General features: G+C 42.3%; 1 protein-coding gene across 1 annotated transcript in view; it reads right to left on the bottom strand.

Annotated features, from left to right (window-relative positions):
- The window catches only part of malrd1 (MAM and LDL receptor class A domain containing 1), a 318,021-nt gene that overhangs the window by 275,334 nt on the left and 15,647 nt on the right, over positions 1-27,040 (bottom strand). Inside the window, exons 3-6 of the mRNA XM_069914667.1 lie at positions 14,404-14,550; positions 9,975-10,129; positions 6,003-6,095; positions 1,830-2,037 (exon numbers count right to left, since the gene is read on the bottom strand). Coding sequence (XP_069770768.1) covers positions 1,830-2,037; positions 6,003-6,095; positions 9,975-10,129; positions 14,404-14,550 — 603 coding nt within the window. The remainder of the gene's footprint in view (positions 1-1,829; positions 2,038-6,002; positions 6,096-9,974; positions 10,130-14,403; positions 14,551-27,040) is intronic.

Below are 27,040 nucleotides of genomic sequence, written 5' to 3'. Positions count from 1 at the left end.
TAATGTAATATATTTGAATACTATAATTATTTATTCTTTTACCTAGAACTCTTATGCAAACATGCACATAAAATATTTTAAAGGGATATTTAAAACTGAAAAATGATGAAGAACTTTATTGGCAATAATTGAACATTGTTTATTTAAGAAAATTTTGTCTAATGTAGTTTCCTCTTCTTTAGTTTCAGCTCCCCCTGCCTGTCTCCGGCAAACTCAGCTCACAATGCTCATCGTGCGCGATCCATCAGATGAGGAGGGGGGTGGGGATGAAGGCAGTCTTGGGGCTGCAGAGAAGTTGAGCCAGGTAATCCATATAACCATATAACCATGTAACCACTTACAGCACAGAACAGGCCAGTTCGGCCCTACTAGGCCATGCTGTAACAAATCCCCACCCTCCTAGTCCCACTGACCAGCACCCGGTCCATACCTCTCCAGTCCTCTCCTCTCCATGTAATTATCCAGTCTTTCCTTAAATGTAACCAATGATCCCACCTCAACCACGTCTTCCGGAAGCTCATTCCACATCCCTACCACCCTTTGCGTAAAGAAATTTCCCCTCATGTTCCCTTTATAATTTTTCCCCTTCAATCTTAAACCATGCCTTCTAGTTTGAATCTCCCCCACTGTTAATTAAAAAAGCCTATCCACATTTACTCTGTCTGTCCCTTTTAAAATCTTAAACACCTCTATCAAGTCCTCTCTCAATCTTCTACGCTCCAGAGAAAAAAGCCCCAGTCTGCACAACCTTTCCCTGTAACTCAAACCTTGAAATCCTGTCAACATTCTTGTGAACCTTCTCTGTACTCTCTATTTTGTTTATATCTTTCCTATAATTTGGTGACCAAAACTGTACACAGTACTCCAAATTTGATCGTTGGACGCTTGCCTTCGGCTTTGTTTGAAATGATACTTGCCTCAAGTTACAAGATGACATGACAGTGTCAGCTCAAGACTACGAGTTCCAAGATGTTGACTGCCCGGGATGGTGATGGCTGGGACAGTGACTGCCCGGGATGGTGATGGCCGGGACAGTGACTGGCTGGGATGGTGATGGCCGGGGATGGTGACTGGTGGAGATGGAACAGGATTGCTTTGGACAACAACTGACTGCTCGGGACAGGGACAGACCACATTATATCAAAAGTCACGCTGTTCAAAACCATGTTATACAAGGTATCCCTGTATATCTTTGCTTTTTATGGATGCTGAAAAGACCAGCTGAGTTCTTCCAGCATTTCAAAGTGTTTTTACTACAATCACAGTGTCTGCAGACTTTTGTGTTTCACTCTGTTGTATATACCGATCTGGTTCACTAATGTTCTTTAAGGAAAGAACTCTTTCACTCTTTCTCAGATCATACACAGATCATTGAGCAGACTCTTAATTACTTCCTCAGCTGAGGAGCAATCAGGGATAGACAATAAAAGCTGCCACCCCTCTAAATGAATGTCACGGTTATAGCAATTAGTGCAAAGCTATTACAGTGCCCAATGACCCAGGTTCGGATCCGGTATGGCTTTTAAGGAGTTTGCATGCTCTCCCCGTGTCTGTGTGTGAGTTTTTCTTGGTTGCTCCATTTTCCTCCCACCTTTCAAAATATACCAGGTTGATAGGTGTATTTTGGGGGCATGGGCTTGTGGGCTGGAAGGCCCTTTTACTGTGCTGTATGTCTAATTGTTTAAAAAAATACTCCATAATCCAGTGCTGGCAATAGAGTGTGAATCAAGACTTTTCTTCTGTTTATCCACGTGATCTGAGCAAGGAATCAAACATATTTCATTGATACATTAAAATCAATAAATGCCAAACAGAAGTATGTGACTTACAGCAGACTGTTTCATCCTCATCTGCTCCATCACAGCAGTCGGGCTGGACGTCACAAACTGAACTGAGAGGAATACAGTGCTGTGCTCCACAGGTGAATGCCGTACTTGGGCAAGATTCCAGTAAATATCCCATTTCACACTCATGGAATTTTAGACGGTCAAGTGCCAAGAAACCTGCTTTGCTTTGAATGGAGGCTACAAATGTAACCTATGGAAACACAAGCAGTTAGACCCGACTTTAATCTGAATCTAAGAAAAAATAATTATTTAATGATCTGATGAAAAACCAACAACATGTAGTTTTCTTTAACAACAAAACAAAATTCTGAAATTGAGAATGAATGATAATGTTAATGATGACTATATTGTCATACACATTGTGCAATGCACCTGTGCCCATAATTTTTTATTGCTGCAGTTGAACAGATACTTGTAAAGTTCATTGAATTAAATTAAATGCATCAATAAATACAGAAGAAAGATAATAAATATTAACAGTAATCCTAGTCCCTTATCACATCCAATTAACATCTTTTGTTGGTCTGGATTCCTCCCCCATTGTTTGAATTCTGAGACTTTCTGATATTTCCCCTTCTGCCTTTTCTGATTTTTCCTTGAAGAAATGTTGGCAATATATCTTTGTCTCCAATAGATGCTGAAAAGACCTGCTGAGTTCTTCCAGCATTTTGGAGTGTTTACTACGATCACAGTGTCTGCAGCCCATCATGTTTTGCATAGTTCCTTAAAAACATATAGAGTGGGTTAAAGAAAAAGTCTCTTTGCACATTTGCCTTTATTAGGTGGATTATTAAGTACAAATGTTGGGACCTCATGATTCAGCTCCTCAAGGTGCTGGTGAGACAACTGGTATGCAGTTCTGGTCGTCCAGCTATAGCAAGGATATATCATAAGGTTGAAGGGGTATGGAGGACAACTTGAGGGTTTGAGTTACAGGGAGAAGATAGAAAGGATGGGTGAAGTATTCCTAGAGCATTAGAAGCCGAGAGGTGATCAAACAGAGGATTAAATAATTATGAGGATTTATTTAATTATGAATGTTCACATTTTTTTTAACCAGGGTATATGTTTCTAGAATAAAAAGGCATAGATTTTATATGAGAGGGGAGAGATTTAAGAGGGCCCTGAGATGCCGTACCTGGAACAAGCTGCCAGAGATTACAGAGTGGGTCCAATTATGATTTTCAAAAGGCAGTTGAACAGACACATGGTTAGAAGGCTTCAGGCAAATGCAGGCAAATTGGACTAGCCAGAATGCCAACATGGGCAGAAGGGCTTGTTCGAGGCTCTGCGACTAACTCAACAAGTCGACCTGCGTCAGTAGGAGATTAAGAAAGGATGTGCTGATATTGGAGAGAGTACAGTGGAAGTTCACAAAGATGATTCCAGGGATGAAAGGGCTATCATATGAGGAGCGTTTGACAATTTTTGACAACTGTACTCATTGGAATTTAGAAGAATGAGGGGGGGAATCTCATTGAAATATTTAGAAAGTTGAAAGGCATGGACAGAGTAGATTTTTCCCATGGAGGGAGAGTCTAGATAAGAAGGTACAACTTCTGGATTGAAGACTAAAAATGATGAATCAAGCAATTTGAAAGTTTTGCTGTCTCTATGGGGATATATGGGGATGTCTATGGGGCAGATGAGAATTATTTCTCATAATGAGGGACACTGGACAAAGTGGTGACTCTCTGTCTGCCTTATGTTACATTCTAAATATAGTATCCCGAGACCATTAATGCAATCTTTACCTTTATTTCACAAGCAGGAAAAGTGAAAATCTGGGAGTATCTGACTGCTGGACATTGTCTGTCTTTCACTCATAAGCTGGGAAATCAATTGTACTGCACTCATTGTAGAGGGTTAAAATTGGCACCAAGGGTTTCTCTTTTAATCTTTTTGATTAAGAAAATACAATGCAATGAAGAAAAGGGAATGAAACTGAAATAACAATATTACATATGTATTGAGCAAAAACTTCAAACAGTACAAACTCGGACTCCCCTCCACTGCAGTGGGTGAAAAGAAAAAAGAAAAACATCAAAAGTATTATATTTAAAAAAAAAACCTAACCTACTCCAACAATAAGATTTTTTTTTTAAAAAACAACTAACAAAAAGCAGCTTATCCTGAGGGTTACATAGGCACCAAGGAGTTCAATGTGGGTAGAGTTTGAGGAAGTGGGACTGGAGGTAATGGCTGCGTGCTCATTCTACAATTTAAGTTCCTCCATTGCTGTCCGGATAAAAAGCAGACAAATTAAGACTGTTGAATCCACACTTCTGGAATCTTTTTTTTGTGAAAATGATCTTCCGCACATTTCATGATCAGAAAGTCGGATACTTTTCTGTACCAGAAAATAGCAGTGTTTTGAACACAGCAATATAATGTTGCCCTTGTTCTGTTCTAACTGTGCCTTTTCTCCTATACTGTGTACCAGGATAGGCAACAATAAACATGAAACTGAACTTGAGACACATGAGAGACTGCAGATGCTGCAACCTGGAGCAAGACACAATCAGCTGGAGGAACTTAGCCAGTCTCGCTTCGTCCGTAGGAGGTATTACCGAATTTTCGGACCTGAGCCTTTCCTTGAAGTAAGAGTGAAACAAGCCAGGAGTCTGAATTAAAGGCTGGGGAAAGAAAGGGGCGAAGAATGGGAGGGGGAAGGGCACAGACAAACAGACAAAAGCTGTTAATTAGATATGATAAAAGGAAAGGTGAGAATTGATTTGGACCTGTGAAAGGATACAGAGGGTAAAGGGAAAAGCGAGAGAGAGTCAGAGCTAGAGGAAAGGGGATGGGGGAAGAAGAAAGGAAGATGAGGCATGGGCCATGCTGGTTTCTAACAGAAATCAGAGAAGTCGATGTTAACGCCATCCATTTGGAAGGCACCCAGATGGAAGATGAAGTGTTGTTCTTCCAATTTGCGGTTGTCTCAGTCTGGCAGTGCATTAGGCCATGAACAGACACATCAGCAAGGAAATGGGGCGGGGAACTGAAATGGGTGGTGTAATGGAAGATTCTAACTGTTTTTTTTAACTTTTGCAGCCTTTTGCGTCTGCAAGGCTGAGAACCTGAATGTTTTTTAGAATCAGCAGACATAAGCTAAATTCCACCGAGGGGCCAGAGATGCTGTTATCTGACGAAAGGACATCTGTGTCCCAAGAACATTTAATCTTCCTGCTTGTTTTGGTCACAGACTGTCAAGGGCCTAGCCTTAATGCAAAATAAACCATTGTATTCATGGTGATAAACTGAAAATTATGTTATTTGATAAAAGCCTAAGCATGCTAGCTTGCTCGCTTATCTTTCTTGCTGTGCTGAGAATAGGTGCTTGGGCAAGCAGTTTTTGGGTAATATAAGCCATGGTCCCGCTGCTGAAGTTTGAGACTCTCCGAGAGGTGGCAACATCTCTCAGCAAGAAGAAGAACTTCTAGAGTCCAGCCAACATCCCAGTCGGGGGAGGTGGAGAAGCTGTTACCGGCGCCCTGACAATCTACTATAAGTGTGCAGTCGTTGCCTCGCTTCAGCAGTTGGGACCAGTCCAGACGTTGATAAGTATAGTTGGGAAGGGCTTGCATATTGTAGATTGAAATCAGCTTTTGAATTTGTAATAAACATTTGTATAATCTGAACTGCTCTCGGTGTGTGTGTCTATTTTTTTTTTCGGTAGCTGAAACACTGTGACCAATCTAAAACGAACAAAATGAGAGGTATAAGTTTACCCAAGACAGGTGGCCACTGGGAGATCAATGCTATTGCAGCAGTCAGAGCTGACGTGCTCAGCAAACTGATCTGTATAGGTTTCCTGATCAACAGAATCCTGTGTTTTCTTTCTTTGGCTTGGCTTCGCGGATGAAGATTTATGGAGGGGGTAAATGTCCACGTCAGCTGCAGGCTCGTTTGTGGCTGACAAGTCTAATGCGGGACAGGCAGAGATGGTTGCAGCGGTTGCAGGGGAAAATTGGTTGGTTGGGGTTGGGTGTTTCCTCCTTTGTCTTTTGTCGGTGAGATGGGCTCTGCGGTCTTCTTCAAAGGAGGTTGCTGCCCGCTGAACTGTGAGCATCCTGTGTTTTACCAACAAGTCAAATATACATTGTTCAGCAACAATTTCAATGCATGCAATAAACTGTGAGTAAACAAGACTACCTGAAATTGAGTTAGACTAGGAGGCAGCCACACCTCTCCTTTAGTCCATTGATTTTCTGTTGGTGTTCTTTGTTGCCACAAGATAGTTTGTCCCTGGAGGAAACAAAATGAGAATAGTTAAAAATATCAAAGTAATGGTTAATTTTTAAATGTAAGTGTTCTCTTTCCTTTACACTTTACTGCTAGATCTGCCAACCAGTTTTGATTTTTATATTTTCACACAGAAAACATAAAATAATGAATATCTATAATTTTGCAGTGACAAAAAAAAATCTGACCTCCATTTACACCTTCATATGAATTCCTACATGTTCATTTTTGACATAAACATTAACCTGCTTTTCTAAATGGTACGGTTGGCGTAGCAGTGAATATAACACCTTTACAGCACCAGCAATCAGGATCGGGGTTCGAATCCCATGCTGTCTGTAAGGAATTTGTACATTCTCCCCGTGTCTGTGTGGGTTTTCCCTGAAGGCCCCAGTTCCTTCCACCATTTGAACATATTGTGGGTGTAGGTCGCCAAGGCAAATAGCACCTTTGGAAGACTACACAAAAGAGTCTGGAAAAACAACCAACTGAAAAACCTCACAAAGATAAGCGTATACAGAGCCGTTGTCATACCCACACTCCTGTTCGGCTCCGAATCATGGGTCCTCTACCGGCACCACCTACGGCTCCTAGAACGCTTCCACCAGCGTTGTCTCCGCTCCATCCTCAACATCCATTGGAGCGCTTACACCCCTAACGTCGAAGTACTCGAGATGGCAGAGGTCGACAGCATCGAGTCCACGCTGCTGAAGATCCAGCTGCGCTGGATGGGTCACGTCTCCAGAATGGAGGACCATCGCCTTCCCAAGATCGTGTTATATGGCGAGCTCTCCACTGGCCACCGTGACAGAGGTGCACCAAAGAAAAGGTACAAGGACTGCCTAAAGAAATCTCTTGGTGTCTGCCACATTGACCACCGCCAGTGGGCTGATAACGCCTCAAACCGTGCATCTTGGCGCCTCACAGTTTGGCGGGCAGCAACCTCCTTTGAAGAAGACCGCAGAGCCCACCTCACTGACAAAAGGCAAAGGAGGAAAAACCCAACACCCAACCCCAACCAACCAATTTTCCCCTGCAGCCGCTGCAACCGTGTCTGCCTGTCCCTCATCGGACTTGTCAGCCACAAACGAGCCTGCAGCTGACGTGGACTTCTTACCCCCTCCATAAATCTTCGTCCGCGAAGCCAAGCCAAAGAAGAAACTGTGCTGTATGTCTAAATTTAATTCTTTTTAATGTTACTGAATATGGAGCTGATACAGAAGTGTTAAAGGGTTATCTCATGCTCAGCCATAAAATTAGAGTTGAGTGAATTTATCTATTGTAAAATTATCCTATCCTTCCATGATGCTAATTGAACTTCCTGTTTACTGAGATACTATGCTCTGTAACTCTGCCCTTTTCATGGCTCTATTAATGTCAGAAATTATCTGTTAATCTGCTCGCAAAAGAATCCTGCTCTCAGAAGCAGGTACATTAAGAGCAAAAGGACAGTAATGGATAAAATTGGTCCCCTTGAAAATCAGAGTAGTTGGCTTTGTATGGAGCCAAAAAAGATGGGGGAGATCTTAAATGTTTTTTTTTTCATTAGTGTTCACTCATGAAATGGCTGCAGAGTCGTGGGAAGTAATGAAAACAAGCAGTGAGATCAGGAAACCTATACAGATTAAAGAAGAGGAGGTGCTTGCTGTCTTAAAGCAAATAAGGGTGGATAAATCCACAGGTTTGGTGCTGGAGGATTGGAGGGTAGCTCAGGTAGTTCCATTGTTTAAAAAAGGCACCAAAAGTAACCCTGGAAATTATAGGCCTGTGAGCCTGACATTAATAGTAGGTAAATTAGTGGAAGGTGTTTTAAGAGATTGGATATTCAATTATTTGGATAGCCAGAGACTGATTAGGGAGAGTCAACATGTGTGGTAGGTCATGCTTAAACAATCTTACAGTGTTTTTTGAGAAGATTACCAAGAAAGCTGATGAAGGGAAGGCTGTGGATGTTGTCCATGTGCACTTTACTCAGGCCTTTGACAATTTTGCTCACGGGAGGAGAGACAAGAAGGTTCAGACACTAGGTATTCATGGTGAAGTAGTGAACTGAATTCAACAATGGCTGGACGGGAGAAGGCAGAGAGTAGTGGTGGATGATTGTTTTATCCAACATGAGGCCTGTGACTAGTGATGTACCTTGGGATTGGTGTGGGGACCATTGTCATTTGTCATCTATATCAATGATCTGGATGATAATGTGTTAAATTGGATCAGCAGATGACACTAAGATTGGAGGTGTTGACAGCGAAGAAGGTTTTCAAAACTTACAGCGGGTTCTGGACCAGTTAGAAAAATGGGCTGAAAAATGGCAGATGGAATTTAATGCAAACAAGTGTGAAATGTTGCATTTTGGAAGGTCAAACTAAGAAAGGACATACACGGTAGAAGGTAGGGGACTGAAGAGTGTGATAAAACAGAGGGATCAGGGAATACAGATACACAATTCCCTGAAAGTGGTGTCACAGGTGGATAGGGTAGTAAAGAGAGCTTTTGGCAGATTGACCTTCACAAATCAAAGCATTGAGTATCAGAATTGGGATAGTATGGTAAAGTTGTATAAGACTGGTGGCCTGGGCACCCTCCAACCAGATGGCATTAATATTGACTTCTCTGGCTTTTGTTAAACCCTCCTCCCCTCCCCCATCCTCGTTGCTTCCCCATCATCTCTCCATGGCACAAACACCTTGACTCCTTTCACACAGACCCTTATCACATCCAATTTGTTGGTTTGGATTCCTCCTTTAATGTTTGAATTCTGACACTTTCTGATTTATCCTGCTCCAACCTTTTTTGATTTTACTTGAAGGAGGGCTCCAGCCCAAAATGTCAGCAATATATCTTTGTCTCCTATAGGTGCTGAATAAACCAGCTGAGTTCCTCCAGTATTTCAGTTTTTTTTACTACAATCACAGCATCTGCAGCCTATCCTGCTTCTCTCAGTTCAGAAACTGAGTTGGAAGGAAAGGTTAAACAAGTTAGAACATTATTCACTGGAGCGTAAAAGAATGAGGGGAGATTTGATAAAGGTATTTAAAATAATGAGGGGGATAAACAGAGTAAATAGGCTTTTTCCAGTGAGTGTAGGTGAGATACAAACCAGAGGACATGGGTTAAGTGTGAAAGGGGAAATATTTATGGAATCATGAGGGGGAACTTCGTCATACAGAGAGTGGTGGGAATTTGGAACAAGCTGCCAACTGAAATGTTGAATGGAGGCTCAATTTTAACAATTAAGAAGAATTTGGACAGCTATATGGATGGGAGAGGTATGGAGAGCTATGTGCCAGTCAGTGGGACGAGTCAAAAAAAATGGTTTGGCATAGATTGGAAGGGTTGAAGTGGTCTTTTTCTGTGCTGTAATATTCTATGGTTCTAATTTAGTGACAAGTGAACTTAAATTTAAACACTGTCATTTATACAGACAGTCTTTTAAACAGGGTTTCACCTTTTAGAAAATAATATGTAGCCAAGTTGCACATTGGGAGAAAGATGAAATTAAGGGATGTTGTGAGATGGTGAATGATATCATTCTGAAAATGTTTCCATTTTTAATTTACTGATAAAGCACAGTAACAGGCCCTTCCAGTTGTGAGCCCGTGCTACCCAAAGACATTAGCCTAGGAGCCCGGTGCATCTTCTATACTGTGTACCATTTATAGTATGTGGGAGGAATCTGGAGTACCCGGAGGAAACCCATGCAGACACGGAGAGAATGTACAAACTCTGGTGAATTCAAACCCGGGCTGCCAGGTGATTGTGTGATGCTGAATGCTAATCATACCCCTTAAATTTGTACATGAATTTTCACTTAACATTCTATTTCTAAAGTCTCTGATTTATTTTTGTTCACCATTCAAAATGACATTTATTTTTCCTCACCTTCTCAGTTTGTAATAATACTGTAAGTACGTTTCTGCCATCAATTTGATAGAATTCGAACTGGCAGTTTTGTCCTGAGTTGTGGTACACAGAACTATTAAGGTAAGCCATTCGGGAAAATGTGATGTTGTTGGCCTCCACCCAGACATAATGGCCTGTGGGCAAAAATGAGGCTGTGTGTTATGTATAATCATGGGAAGGAGGAAAAAGACCGTTATTCATTATGTACACAGGTGAATATCTATCTCTAATCTTCTTTCCATCTCTCAGTTTTCACCTGTTATCCTGATACCTTAACCACCAAAGTTCCCTGTTAATTAACAATGAGTCAAATTTGCAATAATTGCCTGGAAATGACTATGAATGGTAATCCGAAGGAGCTCATTAGGTTTGGTCATCAGGAATGATGCACCGACTGCTTAAACCCATATCGTAGGAAATGATTGAGTGCAGTAAAGTACATAATGCTGGTTGAAAGCTGTTGAGAGCACTAATTTCAACTATGATAGATACGGAACAATAATCCAATAGAGTGTTTATTGTATGACTTCTTTCTACATATTGTCACAAATTAATAATAAGCCTCCTTTGAGTTGTTGTGAGATGTCTATTGGAAATATCTAAATCTCCTCATTCATATCCATTGGTCAATTCTTCAGAAGAAAAAATGTACAATATAATTTACTTTTATCAATTATATACTGACTGCATTTATAAAGCACTAAATCTTGAACTGTTCCTTTCCTCAACTGACTTTAAATTTATTGCTTTGTACTTTTCAGTTTATCTGTAAGCATCTTTTTTTTAAAATGGACATTTTAAGGATTTACAGAACCATCATAATTTATATTAATACCTATTAAGCCTCTCTCATGTTTGATATCTGTCTATTTCAGGTCATAGATGAATTAAACTTATTTTTCTTGCTAATGACGTGGGGTAGCTTTGTCAATTTTTATCCACAAACTGAAAAAAAAAGTAATGTGATGTACAATGTAGCAGCAGCAAATTCTCTAAGAAACATTTATTAACATCCAGGGTACCAACAGAAACTGCACTAACAAAGATTTCTTGGCTCTGTCTAATTTATCTTATATGCATATACTGTATCTGATTATAACTCAGCTTTCAACACCATCATCCCCTTAGTACTGGTCAGCAAAACCTGGGCCCCTGTACCTCCCTCTGCAACTGGATCCTCAGCTTCCTCGTTCACAGACCAGTCAGTGCGGATCAGTAACAACATCTCCTGAGTGAAAATCAGCACAAGCCCACTTCAAGGATGCTTGCTTCACCCACTGCTCTACTCTCTCTAAGCCCATGACCGTGTGGCCAGGCACAATTCAAGTGCCATCTACAAATTTCTAATTATGATGTGCTGTGTATTGTTTGTGTATCTGTGTGCACTGTGGTCTGCAGAAATACTGCTTTGTTTGGTTGTACATGTACAATCAGATGATAATAAATTTGAAATGTGGTGCCAAAGCTGTTGTAAGCGCAGCATGGATCTGGAAAATAGAGACAAGGGGCTATCCCTCAGGGTCTTATTGTGGCTATGACCTGAAGGTCTCATTCAGGCTTTAAACACTTAAACAATGTGTTAGTGGCTTTTCATTTTGAAACCACAGATGTCCATCATGGTGCACACGCTTGGCAGCAAACCATGAGGGGTTGTGGCCTTCGGGTAATCCGTGGACCATTATAGAATGGGAAAACACACTGCAACTCCCCCTGCCGAGTGGAAGCCTAGGAGATAACCCTACAGGGAAAGTGGCCAAGGCAGTGGACCAGTGAGGGCTGTGAGCTTCTGGTGACTAGAAAGTATCCACAGGACTCATGCAGATTAAGGGCTGCCGGAAACTGGTGTCCAAAGAACACAGTCCAGGCTGTGAGCAGGTGGAAAATGGAAAAAGGACTCACACCAGGCTCCAGGTTGATGGAGACAGGCATCAGAAGGACTCACACCAAGCTCTGGGTGGCTGGAGATTGAAAACTCACAACAGGAAGAATGGAAAGTTGATGTGAAAGAGGGAAAATTTGTGGGGGAATGGATCTGAAAGGATTTCTCTGAGAACTGATGTAGACTTTATGGACACATCTGTGTTGTGAAAAAATATGGAAATATGCAAGCCACCAAAGGAGACTTATTGAAGGGGATTTTTGAGGCTATTATATGAACAACATTTGCAATTAATTAGACTGGAACTGTGTCAATATATAAATCATGTTACCTAACATTGAAGATGATCTTCTAACTGAGTTCAGTGCCATGTTGTAAGAGCTTCACATGGGCTTGTTGATTATTATCTGAAAAATGTCAGCTTTACATGTAAGAGATGTCATTTCTAATTAAATTGTTTTTGTCTTCCTGAGTCTGGACCAAGCTAGTGTCCTGTCATGTAGAGAGGGTGGATAGGGACATGTCTGTCATTAGATGAAGGGCAATAGTAAAAGGATGACATGAGCTGGAAAACACTGGGGGGGAGGGGGAGGAAGGCTCATTAATAGCAGACCAAGAAATAAATGGAAAAAAAATAGAGGAGAAAGAAGCAAAAAATCCACCCATGCTGGAAGAGTGATAACCAGAATATATGAGCTGTTGGACTGAAATGAAGGAGAATACTGGGAAAGCAGCATCTGTGGAGAAAGGAATTTTGGAATTGGCCAGATATTAACAATAACATACAGATGCAGAAAATATGAGAAACAAAAACTGAAAGTCCTGGATATTCTCAACAGATCTGTGGTTCCTGTATTTTTTTTTGCCTAGATTTCAGGTTTACAACAGCTGCAGATGTTGCTTTTCAATGTTGTTAGGGAAAGGAATAAAATAAAATATCAGGGGCTCCCAAGATACAACTGCTTATTACTTAAGAAATGCTCTGAGAGCAATTCTGGAAATGTATAGACCAATGAGCCTGACGTCAGTAGTGGGTAAGTTGTTGGTAGGTATCTTAAGAGATCAGTATACAAAAGCTAGGATAGCCCGACACCGATTAAGGATGGTCGACATGTCTTTGTGTGTGGTAGGTTAAGTCTGACCAATCTTATAGAGTTTGCCAAGGAGGTCATCGTGAAAGTTGATGAAGGAAAGGCCATGAATTTTGTCAGTAATGACTTTAGTCTGGCCTTTGACAAGGTCTCATGTGGGAGGTTGGTCAAAAAGATTTACTTGCTTGGCATACAGTGTGAGGTAGCGAATTGGATGAGCGATTGGCTTTGCAGGAGAAGCCAGATAATGTTATTAGAGGGTTGCCTCTGTGACTGAAAGCCTGCGATTAGTGGTGTTCCTCAAGGATTAATGATTGGTCCATTGTTTGTCATCTATATCAATGATCTGGATTATCATGTGGTAAATGGAATCAACACATTTGCAGATGACACTAAGATTTGGAATGTTGAGAACAGTGAAGTGAAGAAGACTTTCAAAAGCATGCAACAGGATCTTGACCAGCTGGAAAAATGGGCTGGAAAATAGCAAATAGAATTTAATTGTAATTTACTGATGCAGCATGGTAGAAGCTGATTCTGGCCATTGAAACACATGCCATCCAATTGCACCCATTTAACCTACCAGACAAAACCTAGATTGCTGGTGCTGGTAATGCTTTGTATTAACTGTCCTACCTAAATAATTCTGAGGTTTGGTTCTTCGGGAGGACAAACCACAGTAGGATATATGATAAGGAAATGTGGAATGAGGCAAAACTGAGGGATCTAGGAGTGCAGATACCTAATTCCTTGAAAGTGGCATCACAGGTACATGGGGTTGAAAAAAAGCTTTTGGCACATTGATCTTCATGAATCCAAGTACTGGGTGCAGGGACTGAGATGTTACATTGAAATTATATAATGCATTGATGAGACCAAATTTGAAGTATTTTGTGCAGCTTTGGACACTATCTTCTGGAAAGATATCAATAAGATTGAAAGAGTACACAGAAAATTTACCAGGATGTTGCCAGGACTTGAGGAGGTGACTTACAGGGAAAGATTAAATAGGTTAGGACTCTATTCCCTGGAGTATCAGAGAATGAGGGGTGATTTGATGGAGTAATCCTAAATGATGACGGGTAGAGATAGGGTAAATGCAAACAGGCATTTTCCACTGAAGTTGGATGAGACAAGAACGAGTGTTTAGGGTGAAAGATTAAATAATTGAGGGGAACGATCAGGGGAACTTTTTAACTCAGAGGGTGGTGAGAGTGTGGAGTAAGATGCCAGCAGAAGTGTTCGACGTGGGCTTGATTTTGACATTGGATAGATGCACAGATGGCACGGATATGGAATGCTATGGTCTGGATTCAGGTCAATGGGACTAGGCAGAATGAATAGTTCAGCAAGGGATAGATGATCAAAGGACCTGTTTCTGTGTTGTAATGTTCGATGATTCCATGGTTCTATATGTTCTAAATTTTACTTGATTTACCCAATGAAGATTGAGTACTGTGATCCAAGAGTGGAGCAGTCCCTGAGCCAGTACTATTCCCAGTTCGAACATGCTGCCATGCCACAGAATCTTGCATTTGTTCAGATTGCCATCCACAGAGATCGGACTCAAAATTACAAGCTGAGCCTAAAATAAAAATAAAGATGGAGGAATTAAATAAATTGTAATATGCTAGCCCAGCAAAAGTTAATCATTTAGATAAGTCAAGGTCCTCACCTCTGCTTACCATCTATAGTAAAATATGAAAGTCTGCAAACGTCACGGTTGAAGTAAAAACACAATGCTGGAGAAACTCAACAGGTCAAGCAGTGACAAAGATAAAAATACATAACTAACGTTTTGGGCTTGAGCCCTTCATCAAGGTATGAGAGAATGCTGGCAGGCACCGGAATAAAAAGGGAGGAGCTGATAGGTGGAAAGAGGAGGGAGGGGACAGTGGCAATGAGGGGGTGGAAGGATGTCTGGGAGGGTAAGGGGGAAGGGAGGGGAGAACTGGAAAAACTGGAAAGGGGGAGGGAAAGAAAAGGTGCAAGTTTAGCAGAAAGCAGAGAAGTCAACGTTAAGGCCCTTTGGTTGGAGGGTGCCCAGACAGAAAATAAGGTGTTGTTCCTCCAATCTGTGGGCGGTCATGGTGGAATAGTACACAAGGCCATGGACAGACATTTGAGATTGGGAGTGTGATTCAGAATTGAAACAGTTGGCTACTGGGAGTATGCTGTTGTTGAGAATGGAGAGAAGGTGCTGAGTGAAGCAATTTCCCAATCTGCAACCGATTTCTCAAGGGAGCACCAGATGCAGTAAATAAGTCCTGTGGATGGACAAGTGAAGTATTGATATGTAACCAATGTTTAGAGCTTTAGCCCTTCATCAAGGTATAATTTGAAATGTTAAATTATAAATTTAAATTTTATATTTAATTTTTTAAATTAACAGTAACAGGCCATTTCAGCCCACAAGTCCGTGCAGCCGAATTTACACCTCAGAACATTTTGAATGGTTGGAGGAAACCAGAGCCCCGAGGAAAATCTATGCAGGCCACACAAACTCTTTACAGACAGTGTTGGATACGAACCCCGGTCTTGATTGCTTTTGCTGTGCAGGCATTGCACTAACCGCAACAACGCCGACTGTATTGCCCGAAAGCTTTGCTATATAAAGTACATTATTTGATGTGCTGAGTTTCTCCAGCATTATATTTTTACTCTGTCTACCATCTTCTGCTCAGGCGACTATCAGGTTTATTCTATTTATATCTGTATACGAAAGGAATGTTAAATTAGAGACTGATTTATCCACCAAATATGTAGGTTCATAGAAGAGAAAAGAATACAGCAGAGGGCATGCCCTATGGCCTGCAATTATCTGTGGCAACCAATTTTCACTAACTCTATCTGCCTGCGCAAGAGTTGTATCCCTCTCATCTCTGCTCGTAAATGCTCTTAAATGTGGCAGTCATATACTTCCACCACCCTCCCTGAAGGTGCATTCTGGGCATCTACCAGGCTCTGTGAATCTCCTTGTAACTTTCCCCCTCTCAGATTAAAGCTACGCCCTCTGGTATTTGACACTTCCACTCTGGGAAAAAGACTGAATGTCTACTTCATCCATGCCTGTCATAATTCTATATGCTTCTAGCAGGTTTCCCCCTCAGTTTCCAATGCTCAAAAATCAACTCAAATGTGTCCAAACTCTCCTTATTGTGGACCTCTCTCTAATCCAGGCAAAATCCTGGTGAAACTCTTCTGCACCCTTTCCAGAGCCTCCTCATCATTTCTGTAATGCAGTCAATACTCCAAATGTGGCCTCATCTAAGTTTTATAGAAGTGCCTAAACACTGATTGACTTTCATACTCAAAGCTCATGCCATAAGCCTTTCCTTCTTTACCACCCTATCTTCTTGTATTGCCACTTGTAGCCCAAGATTTCTTTGCACATCAATGTTCCTAAAACCCCAACTCTTTATTGTATACTTCCTCCTTACATTTGATCCATCAAAGTGCAACACCTCACTCTTTTCCAGATTAAACCCCACTTGTCGTTTCTCCATCCTTATCCCCAACTGATCATTATCTTGCTGTATCCTTTGACAACCTTCTTCATAATCCAAAACTCCACCAATTTTGAGTCATCAGCTAACTTACCCATTGGCCCATCAATGTTTTCTTCCAAATCATTTACGTTTATCACAAATAACAGAGGCTCCAGCATTTATCGCTGTCAAACACCACTGATTATAGACCTCCAGTCAGAACAATAGTTCTCTTTTGCCTTTGGAACATCATATGATCTACCTCAGTAGTGGAATTGATCACTTCCATTCTACATTCATCTGACTCATGGACTACCTACTTGCAAGCATTTCAAGGTATTTGAGATACCACAATGTCTCCTCTGAAGATGTTTCAAATTCATGGAAAGGAGAAATGAATCAATGAGATAGAGATAGATTGAGTGATTTGGTTAAAAATCTGGCAAATGTAGTTTAAAGTGGCAAAGTGTGAGGTCATGCATTTCAATAAGTGGAATCAAAAGGTAGATTATTATCTAAATAGAATAAGTGAATTTCAGAGCTCTGGTCCACGATTCACAGAAGGTTAGCCAAATAGAGAAACACAGGCAATTGCTGGTGCCGGAATCTTGAGCAATCAAAGAGAAGATGGAGAGATTCCACAGGTCAGGTAGCATCTATGGAGAAAAGCGAGTGTCAACGTTTTGGAGCCTTTTTTTGAGATTTGACATTCAACGTTTCAGGTCAGCTACTTCTTGTCTCTCCAGCTTATCTTCATTTGGACAAGAGTTTAGCAGGTAATTTCAACAACTAAGTGAGAGGGCAAAGAGCATGGTGTAATGGGGCTAATATTTAAGAATAGAGAGGTTTTGTGATGGCTGTACAGGATGCTGGTGAGGCCATACTTAGAATATCGTGCACTGTTTCGGTTTCTTTAACTAAAATATAAATATAAATTAAGACTTATACATTAACAGTCCAACCCCCAAATGGTCTGGGAATTGAGGAGTCTGATGGCTTGTCCAATCAGGTCATAAGGGCCGAGTGCTGCAATGCCTGAATATTAAATCATAAAGAATCTTGACGCGGTAAATTTTAGGATGATTCCACTGGCACAACCATCACAAACAAGGGGACAAGTGCTGGCCATGGAAAACTGAGGTGTGTAGAAATCCTGGAACTCCTGTCCAAGAACCTTCAGCAGAAGGACTGCAGTAATTCAGTAATGTGGTGGCTAATCATCACCTCATTATGGGCAACTGGGGATCATTTGTCTCACCTGCACTGCCTACATCTCAAATGCAACATAAAATAAAGTCAGACCTCTGACCTTTCCTGAATTTGCTATTGTATTTTCACAGAAAGGGCTGAGCAGGTAAAAGTGTCAGAGTTCCTTGATGTGGGATGGGATTTGAAAGAGTGGGGTTGAGGTGTAGAAAATGTACCGCTGGTAGAAGGAGAGTGTGCAGGATGCCCTCTCTCTGAAAACTACCCCGCTTGGCTGTTGAGGCCCAATCATTATTCAAAACAGGGAGCACCAGATTTCTGGTGAGGCTTGCTCAGGAGAATGAAGTGGAGGTAGATCAGTTATTATATTAATGAGTACCAGCCTAACCTTGAAGGGTTATGAGCCTTCTCCAAAATCTTATTAAAACTTCCCTTTAAAAGCACTACGATTTTATTATATACTTGTCTAATTTCCACATTCATATGTTTTGTTATCAGTGTATCTGCTTTTTCCTCCCGTTTTAAATTTTCTTATATCCACCCATAACATCTCCACGGCAGCTACATTGTCATTTCATCTCCTATCATAATTTCATCTTTAATTTGTAATAATACTTCACTTATCCTAATTATTATCTTTGAAACCTCATAATATCTTGAATGACATCTCATAAAGCTTGAGCATGCTATTGCCTCCAAAGTGATTTTGTGCCTGAAATTCAGTCATTTTTGTTGTTTACTCATTGGTTTAGTTAATGTGCTCAACATCAATGTGGTTTGTCCTTCTCCACCTAGCCATGCAGCCCTGACCCAGCAATCTTTCTTCCTTTCAGGCAGCCTGGGGAATTAAGGATGATGATCTTCCACTCCAATTCTGTGGGTTCCTCATGACAACACCATAGGAATTTCAGACTCTGTCACAGATGATGCAGGTAGCTTGTGAGGTGATCAACTCCTTCTATCAGTTTTGTAGCACTTCCAACATAGGAACTCAAGGTTTCCAATGTCACACTGGATGGTGACTTTCTACTTTCAGTGGTTATTGGCCGAACATTCCCATCCACCAGTCCCCACTGTTTCATTTGAAGTCATACAGCTTGGAAGCAGATCCTCTTGCCCAGAAAGACCACATTAACCATCCACATTCATGCACTGACACTGACCCCATTTGATTTTTCAAAATTCTCGTCAGATTCTCCCACTCATCTACACACTGGGGAAACCTGACAAGGTGGCCAGTTTGCTCTCACCCTGCGTGCCTTTATGTGATTGAAGGAATTGTAGCATCTGGGGAAGACCAAAGCTGTTTCAGTTACTACTGGAGACTAGGATTGAGCCCAGGACACTGGAGCTGTGAGGAAGCATTTCTACCAGATACACCTCTGATTTAATTGAATTGTTTATTTTCACACGAGGCAAATGTTGTGCTGAAGGGCTGAAGGGGAAAAACCTGGGAAAAGCCAGTGAGTCCAACATCTAAGTTGTAAGATAGTATTCTGAGGTGCACTTGGATGGTCAAAGCTGATTAGGGAATAGTCAGCGTGGTTTTATAAATGGGATGTCATGTTTTACAAATCTTTTGAGTTGACAAGGGCAGGGCTGTGGATGTTGTATATATGTGGATATGCAAGGCATTCAATAAGATTCCACCCAATAAGCTGTGCTGGAATGTTAGGTCGGACTCAAACAGTGAACAGTAGGGATCTGGGGAGTGTTGTAGAGTAGTGGGATCTTGGAGTACAGGTATATAGTACATTGAAAGTGGTATCACAGGAAGATAGAGTGGACATAAAAAGCTTTTGGCACATGAGTCTTTATCACTCAGGTGGTCATCTAGCAGTTCTATAAGGTACTGGTGAGGCCCTATTTGGATTCTTGTTTTCAGTTTTGGTCACTATCGGGCAAAAAAGTTGTTGTCAAGCTGGAGATGACGCAGAGAAGATTTCCAAGAATGTTGCTAGGACTTGGTGTCTGAGTGTAGGGAGAAGTTGAGCGGGCTAGGGCTTTATTCCTTGGAGCACAGAAGGATGAGGAATGATCTCAAGCAGGCGTATAAAATCTTGAGAGGAATACATTGGTTGAAGCGCACAGTCTTTTGTCTGGAGCGGGGGAATTGGTAAACAGAAAATATTGGCTTAAGGTGATGGGTGAGAGATTTAACAGGAGCCTGAAGGGTAACGTTTTCATACAGAGGATGGTGAGTGCATGGGCTAAGCTACTGGAGGTGGCGGTAGAGGCAGACACTATTGAAATGTTTATGAAAAAAATTGGACAAATACATGGATAGGGTAGATTTAGAGTGATACGAGCTAAACATAAACAGGTGAGACAATTATGGTCAGCGCATTCAAGTTGGTTTGAAGGGCCTGTTTTTATGGAGTGTGACTCTGAATCTATGACTTTCTATGACTCCATGTGCTAAGATACAGTGAAAAGCTTTGTTTTGTTTGCTATCCAGGCAAGTCATAGAACATAGAACATAACAGCACAGTACAGGTGCAGTGAACTGAGATTCACTGGCAGTATGTTGGGCTGATGGCTGACTCCACCCCCATCGACTCACATATAACCCTCGTTTCCCAACTAAACCCACAACCCTTCTGAAGATTACCGTGAGACCCTACCCTCAGTTATAAGCTAATAAAAGCATTTGTTCTTCCTCCAGTCATGAGAGCTTTTAGTCATGCTACAATTTTATTAGTTTATTCCCTAAATAATGGAAGCGCTACTCAAGTCCGGTATATTGCTGATAGACCCTCTGTCCCCCGACATGGCTGAGGAGTTCACGCACTGGCTAGATTGCTTCCAGGCCTACCTGAACACAACTAGAGACTTCTTCCACACCGATTAACTCAGGAGGTCCACAGTCATTTCTAGGGTAGGAACGAAAGGGAATGCAGCCATCAGGGACTGCTCTACGTATGATGCAACCATCAAGGCATTGAAAGCTTGGTATCTGAAGTCACAAAACAAGGTCCTAGCGAGGCACCGACTCGCTCTATGTCACCAATGACCAGAAGAGACCATTGATAACTACCTGCTGGATCTGTGGACGTTTACCAAAAAGTGCAGGTATGAAGCAACAACAGGCCATGTTCATGAAGAAAAACAGATTCAGGACACTCTAGTCGCAGGGGTCCGCTGGAGGTACATGAGGCAGCAACTACTCGAGTCGTGTAAGAAGGAGCTAGCTAGCCATGTTGAACTGGCCAAATTGTTGGGAAATAGGCCAAGCTCAAGAATGATGACCTCGAAGCCAGTTCACTCACTCACCCACCCAAGTGACTCCTTCCAAGGACTAACTGCTCCCGCTATCCCAGCCCTAATGGCTGCCATTTCCCATGCTAGGGGCGCTCCCATGCTAGGGAGGGCTTTTTCTGTGGCAAGAACCAGCATCCCTGATCTTGTTGCCCAGCTAAAGACTTAGTGAAGCCCGGGGAAGTCCACAGCCTGCACAGCTCCCGGATCTGATTCCAGACACATGCTGTCTCCCCCCGAATAACCTGAACCCACTTGCTGCACTACATACTGACGGAAGGTGACAGTGGCAGTGAGGAAATGGCACGAAAAGGCTCGGTGGCCATCTTGCCATGACCCAAATACAAAGTCGACGCCATCATCGTCAAAAGAGGAAGGAGGGCGGCCATCCTGCCATGCCACAAGATCAACGCGATCTTACCCAAAGGCAACCCAGGATGGTGGGGGCCACTCAATTGAGGAGTGTGGAGACTCCGGGGTCCTAGCCTTGATGGTCCTAGATCAGGACGCACCTCACCAGTTCAGCAACTCCATAGTGACTGTGAAGGTAAACGGACATTCCACTAAATGCGTCATCGACACATGCTCTACTGAAGGCTTCATAAACTCATGAACTGTGCAAGAGTACAACCTAAAGATGTATCGTTCCAATTATCACATATTCCTTGCATCTCATTCTCATTGTACATGTGTTCAACAACATTGTATTGTACATCTGTCATTTTAGGGGGGAATTCTGTAAGATTTGCCTGTATGTTGGGTCTGGACTTCCAGTGCCACCTTAAAAGCGTGACCTTGGAGTATTCTAGTCCCCTCCACCCTGTAATGGTTCGGAACAGAGGACCCCTAAAATCAGAACCCACATGCATCCTCTCCACACTGAATATCGAATCCCACCTCTTTTCCTGAATCTGTCCTCGGATTGCAAACCTATTGCTACCAGGTGCAGGAGGTACAGCACAGCAGACCAAGATATTATAAAATCTGAAACACAACGTCTGCTCAACGAAGGTATCATCGAACTCAGCACCAACCCTTGGAGAGTGCAAATGGTAGTGGTAAAAGGGGAAAACAAGTCCAGGTTAGTAATTGATTATAGCCAAACTATTAATCGGTACACATTACTGGACATGGTGAATAATATTGCACGGTATCGGGTCTATTCAACCTTCAACTGGAAAGATGCTTATCACCAGCTGCCAATCCATTCTGAGGACCAGCCATATATGGCATTTGAGGCTAACGGTCGTCTCTATCAATTCTGGAGGGTCCCTTTCAGTATCACTAATGGGGTTTCTATCTTTCAGAGACAGATGGACAGTGGTGGATGAGTATGAGTTGAAGGCTACCTTCCCCTACCTTGATAACGTCACCATTTGTGGCCATACCTTGCAAGACCATGATGCCAACCTCCAGAGTTTTCTCCATGCGGCAAAAGCCTTGAACCTCACTTATTACTCTAACAAGTACGTGTTCAAGACTAAACATCTGGCTCTCCTTGGCTACGTGGTGGAGAATGACATCATTGGCCTTGATCCCGATAGGATGCCCCCCATTAGAGGTCCCCATCCCTGGGACCACAAAGGCTTTGAGGAGATGCTTGGGTTTTTTCTCATATTACGCTCAGTGGATCCCTCAATACACTGATAAAGTTCACCCTCTCTTAAATGCCACTAATTTCCCCCTCTTGGCTGAAACCCAAATGGTTTTTTACTACCTCCAAAATCACATTGCAAAAGCTACTATGCACCCAGTGGATGAGAATGTTCCCTTCCAAGTGGAAAGCGACCCTTCGGACATAGCCCTGACCACTACCCTCAACCAGGTGGGCAGGCCGGTTGCATTTTCTTCTCGAACATTACAAGGCCACATTACAAGGCCTGGAGACACTACCTGGCTGGTAGAAGATTTACGCTCCTCACTGACCAGTGCTTGGTCGCATTCATGTTTAGTAATGTGAAGAGGGGCAAAATCAAAAATGACGAGATTGCTAGGTGGAGGATTGAGTTCTCCACCGACAATTATGTCATTGCTCATCGGTCAGGAGCCCTTAATGACCCTCCAGGTGCCTTATCACGAGGAAGCTGTGCCTCTGCACACACTGGCCAACTGCAGTCAATGCATGAGCTCTGCCACCCAGGGGTCACCCGCATGGCTCATTTTGTCAAGGTGAGCAATCTACCCTAGTCTATGGAAGACGTCAGGGAAATGACCAGGTCTTGCCGGGTCTGCACGGAATGCAAGCCATACTTCTACCCCCTCACAAAGGTGCACCTGTTCAAGTCATCTGGACCCTTCGAATGGCTCAGTGTCAATTTTAAGGGACCTCTCCCCTCCACAAATGGGACACTTTCTTCTTCTCTATCACTGATGAGTACTCCCACTTCCCATTCACCATTCCATATCCAGACACGTCCAATTCGTCAGTCATAAAGGCCTTAGATTCCATTTTCTCCCTGTTTGGGTACCTCAGCTATGTTTATAGTGACCGGGGCTCATCCTTTGGAGAACGCCACAGCCTGTAAGGTTGTCAAACTGGACCTGAAGTCAAAAGGCCTTTCAGACTCAGTCCTGCCTATGGCGCTCCATTCCATCCAGTCACTGCAACCAACGCTACTCCTCACAAGCTCCTATTCATTTTTAAAAGAAGGTCGGCATCAGGAACTGCAATCCCAGTCTGGCCCATCACTTCTGCTCCAGTCCTTCTCAGGGAGCACATGAAGGAGAAGCAAGACTGACCCCCTGGTGGAAAGGGCGAAACTGCTCCACACCAATCCCACGTATGCCTATATGGAGTACCTGGATGGCAGAGAGGACACCATTTCCATTAGCAATCTGCTACCTGCCGGAATAGAGGGTCCACTGCCTCAAGTGCCCTGCCTCAGGGGATCTGGTTCAGGAGGAAAGTGCATGCCCCTCCACCATAGAGCTGGAATCCCAGCCTGCCTCTCCTCCCTTACAAGGGGACCAGGAGACCCAAGGAATCCAAGGCCCCCCCACCCCACCCCCGGTGTTAAGGTGCTCTACCAGGATCTCCAGACCACCCGGACCACTTAAATCTGTAAATTTGTAAATAACTGTATATTTTTTTCTGAATCCATGTTCTCTGCTTTCATTCACAGACCCTAAATTCTGCAGGAAGGGGTGAATTCAGTGAACTGGGATTCACTGGTAGTGTGTTCTGCTGATGGCTGGCATTTGTTCTCCCTCCAGTGTGAGAGCTTTTATTTGCACTACACTCAGTTAAAAGCTTTATGTTGAAGATCACAGCACCTAATGTGGACTTCCTAATTGCAGTCCAAATATTGATCACTGAAACTCGAGGTGAATGTCAACATTGGCAATGAGTCCTCTGGGCCTGCTCCCCACAAGGTCAGCACAACTCTCTGTAATATCTTTCACCAATGAAAACCTGAGCATTAAAATTAGAAGCAGCCATGTGCCGTTTGGCCTTTAAATCCTTAGCTGCCTTTCAACATTTGTCTGCCTTCTGCCTGATCCCTTTGACTCCTCTAATATAAAGACGGCTCTCAATTGCCGATTTGAATTATCTGGGATTGAGAATTCTAAACATATCCCACATTCCAAGTGAAAGCATTTCTCTGATGCCCATGTTTCATTTTGATATTTTCCAACTTTGAGACAAAACACATTAAAAGCACTTCTTGCTGAAGAATGAAGCTCACTCCCCTGTCTGCATTAGTGAAATGGAAGTAGAGTCTTAGAAATATACAGCACAGAAACAGGCCCTTCAGCCCAAAACATCAATGCTCACCAAGGTGTCTACCCGAGCTAATCCTATTTTCCTGCGCACGGCCTACATCCCTCCAAATATAGATTTTTAATCTATGTACCTGTTTAAGTGTCTCTGTTATTCTGCTTCTAACTCTTCTTCTGTAGCTTTGTACATAGGGCCACTAACCTTATTGTGAAAAACTTACCTCGCAGGTCACCTTTAAATTATTCTCCTTTCATCTTGTAGTTTTAGACTTCATTAACTTTGAAAAAAGACTATGACCCTCCACCTTATTTACGATGGTGAAATGCCTTAAGTTCCTAAGCACAGACATTTCCAGTGACCAGTCCTGGTTCACTCACGTCAAAGTGGTGACCAAGAAGGCGCACCAGCACCTCTATGTCCTCAGAAGCCTGGGGAAACTTGACAGGCTGCCTGTGCCTCTCAGCAACCTCTGCAGATGCACTGTGGAAAGCATCCTGTCAGGGTGGATCACTGTGTAGCAAATGGAACTGCTCCAACCAAAGCCATAAGAAACTGCGGTGCTCCTCTCCATTGACTCTATTGATTGCTGCCTTGGAAAAGCAGGTAAAATCTCATACCACCAGCCATACTCTCTTAACCTTCCTCCTGTTGGGAAGAAGATTCGCAATTGCGAGATCATGCAATACAAGATACAAGGACATGTTATTTTCCCAGCATTATTAGACCCCTGAATGAATCTCATGCAAATGAAGTGATTTTGCCTTTACGCTTCACTAACATTTCTCTGTAAATTCTGTACTGTGTTTTCTCTGCTGTATGATGTTCGGCTTGACTAGTTTGACTGCCAACAGAAGTACCTTTGTCTCTGTTCCTCAGCATATGTGATAATAAACTTGGAAGTCTTGAGTATAGAATTACTCCTCAGCATGTTCTTACTGTCCTTCATCTAAGTTTACTTAAGACACTAAATTTAATGGAAAAAACAAATTCTGCAGAGGATACAGAGAGTCTGCAGAGAGATCTAGATAGGTTAAGTGAGTGGGCAAGTGTCTGGCAGATGGAGGACAATGTTGATAAATGTGAGGATATCCACTTTGGAGGGAATATCTAAATGGAAAGTGATTACACCATGCTGCTGTACAGAAGGATTTGGGAGAGCTTGTGCATGAATTGGTTGGTTTGCAGGTGCTACTGGCAAATTGAATGCTGGCTTTCATTGCTAGAGGGATTGAATTTAAGAGCAGGAGAATTATACAGGTGAACCTGCATCTGGAGTACTGCATCCAGTTCTACTCTCTTTATTTGAGGAAGGGTGTACTGTCTTTGGAGGCGATGCAGAGGAGGTTTACCAAGTTGATTCTAGAGATGAGGGGACTAGCCTATGAGGAGAGATTGAGTCATCTGGGACAATATTCGGGGGGGGGGGGGGTGTTGCAGAAGAATGAGATGGGATCTAATAGAAATGTATAAAATTATGAAAAGCATAGATAAGATAGAGGTAGGTAAGTTGTTTTCTCTAGTAGGTGAGATTAGAACTAGGGGTCATTAACATCAGGATAGTAGATTTAGGACGAAGATGAGGAGAATTGATTTCCCAGAGAGCAATGAATCGAAGGGATTCTCTGTCCATTGAAGCAGCGAAGGCTACCACAGTAAATACATTTAAATCAAGTTTGGATAGTTTGATACATAATAGGGGAATTAAGGGATATGGGGAAAAGGCTGGTAGGTGTAGGTGAGTCTATCATCAGATCAGCCATGATCTTATTGGATGGCAGTGCAGGGTCGGTAGGCCAGATTGCCTACACCTGCTCCTATTTCTTCTGTTCTTATGAATATCATCAATCCAAAGAATAAGCCTCAAGTTTGCAGAAGCTATTTGATAACAATTATAATTTAAGATGGACTGCTTCCTTAATTAATACAGTTTCAGAGTGGCAAACACCACCAGCAATTCCGTGATTTAGAACATTGTTGTGTTTTTGACCAATTTGGTTGAAAACCACGCAAAGCCAAAAATGGATGCAGTGATAGATGAATAGCATTGGGATGAAAGCAGTTTTTAGTTCAAAGAAAATCCCTGAAGAATTTTCCATGAGACACTCAGAGCCCCAGAAGGAGGAAGACTTTGCTCAACCCTGGTTAAACTAGTTTCCACTGCACACGCACATATTTTCTTCAGCACAGTGTGGTCACATATCTTGACTTATTTATTTGTATATGGTGCGATTATTTTGGCACACAGCCTTTTCTGTTCTCTGTAAAATTCAGCCAGCTAGCCCAAGTGAAAAGCTATGATCTTTGTTTAATTTTATGGATTATGAATTACTTGCAATAAATTTCCACTTAAGAGATTGAAGAGGTAGAGTTGGGCCTTTTAAAAGGTGGTGAAGGTATTCAGT

This window comes from Narcine bancroftii, chromosome 1 (genome assembly GCF_036971445.1).
Source record: "Narcine bancroftii isolate sNarBan1 chromosome 1, sNarBan1.hap1, whole genome shotgun sequence".
Lineage (NCBI taxonomy): Eukaryota > Metazoa > Chordata > Chondrichthyes > Torpediniformes > Narcinidae > Narcine > Narcine bancroftii.
The sequence above is the reverse complement of the archived record's forward strand: the minus strand, read 5'-3'. Positions and strand labels throughout refer to the sequence as shown.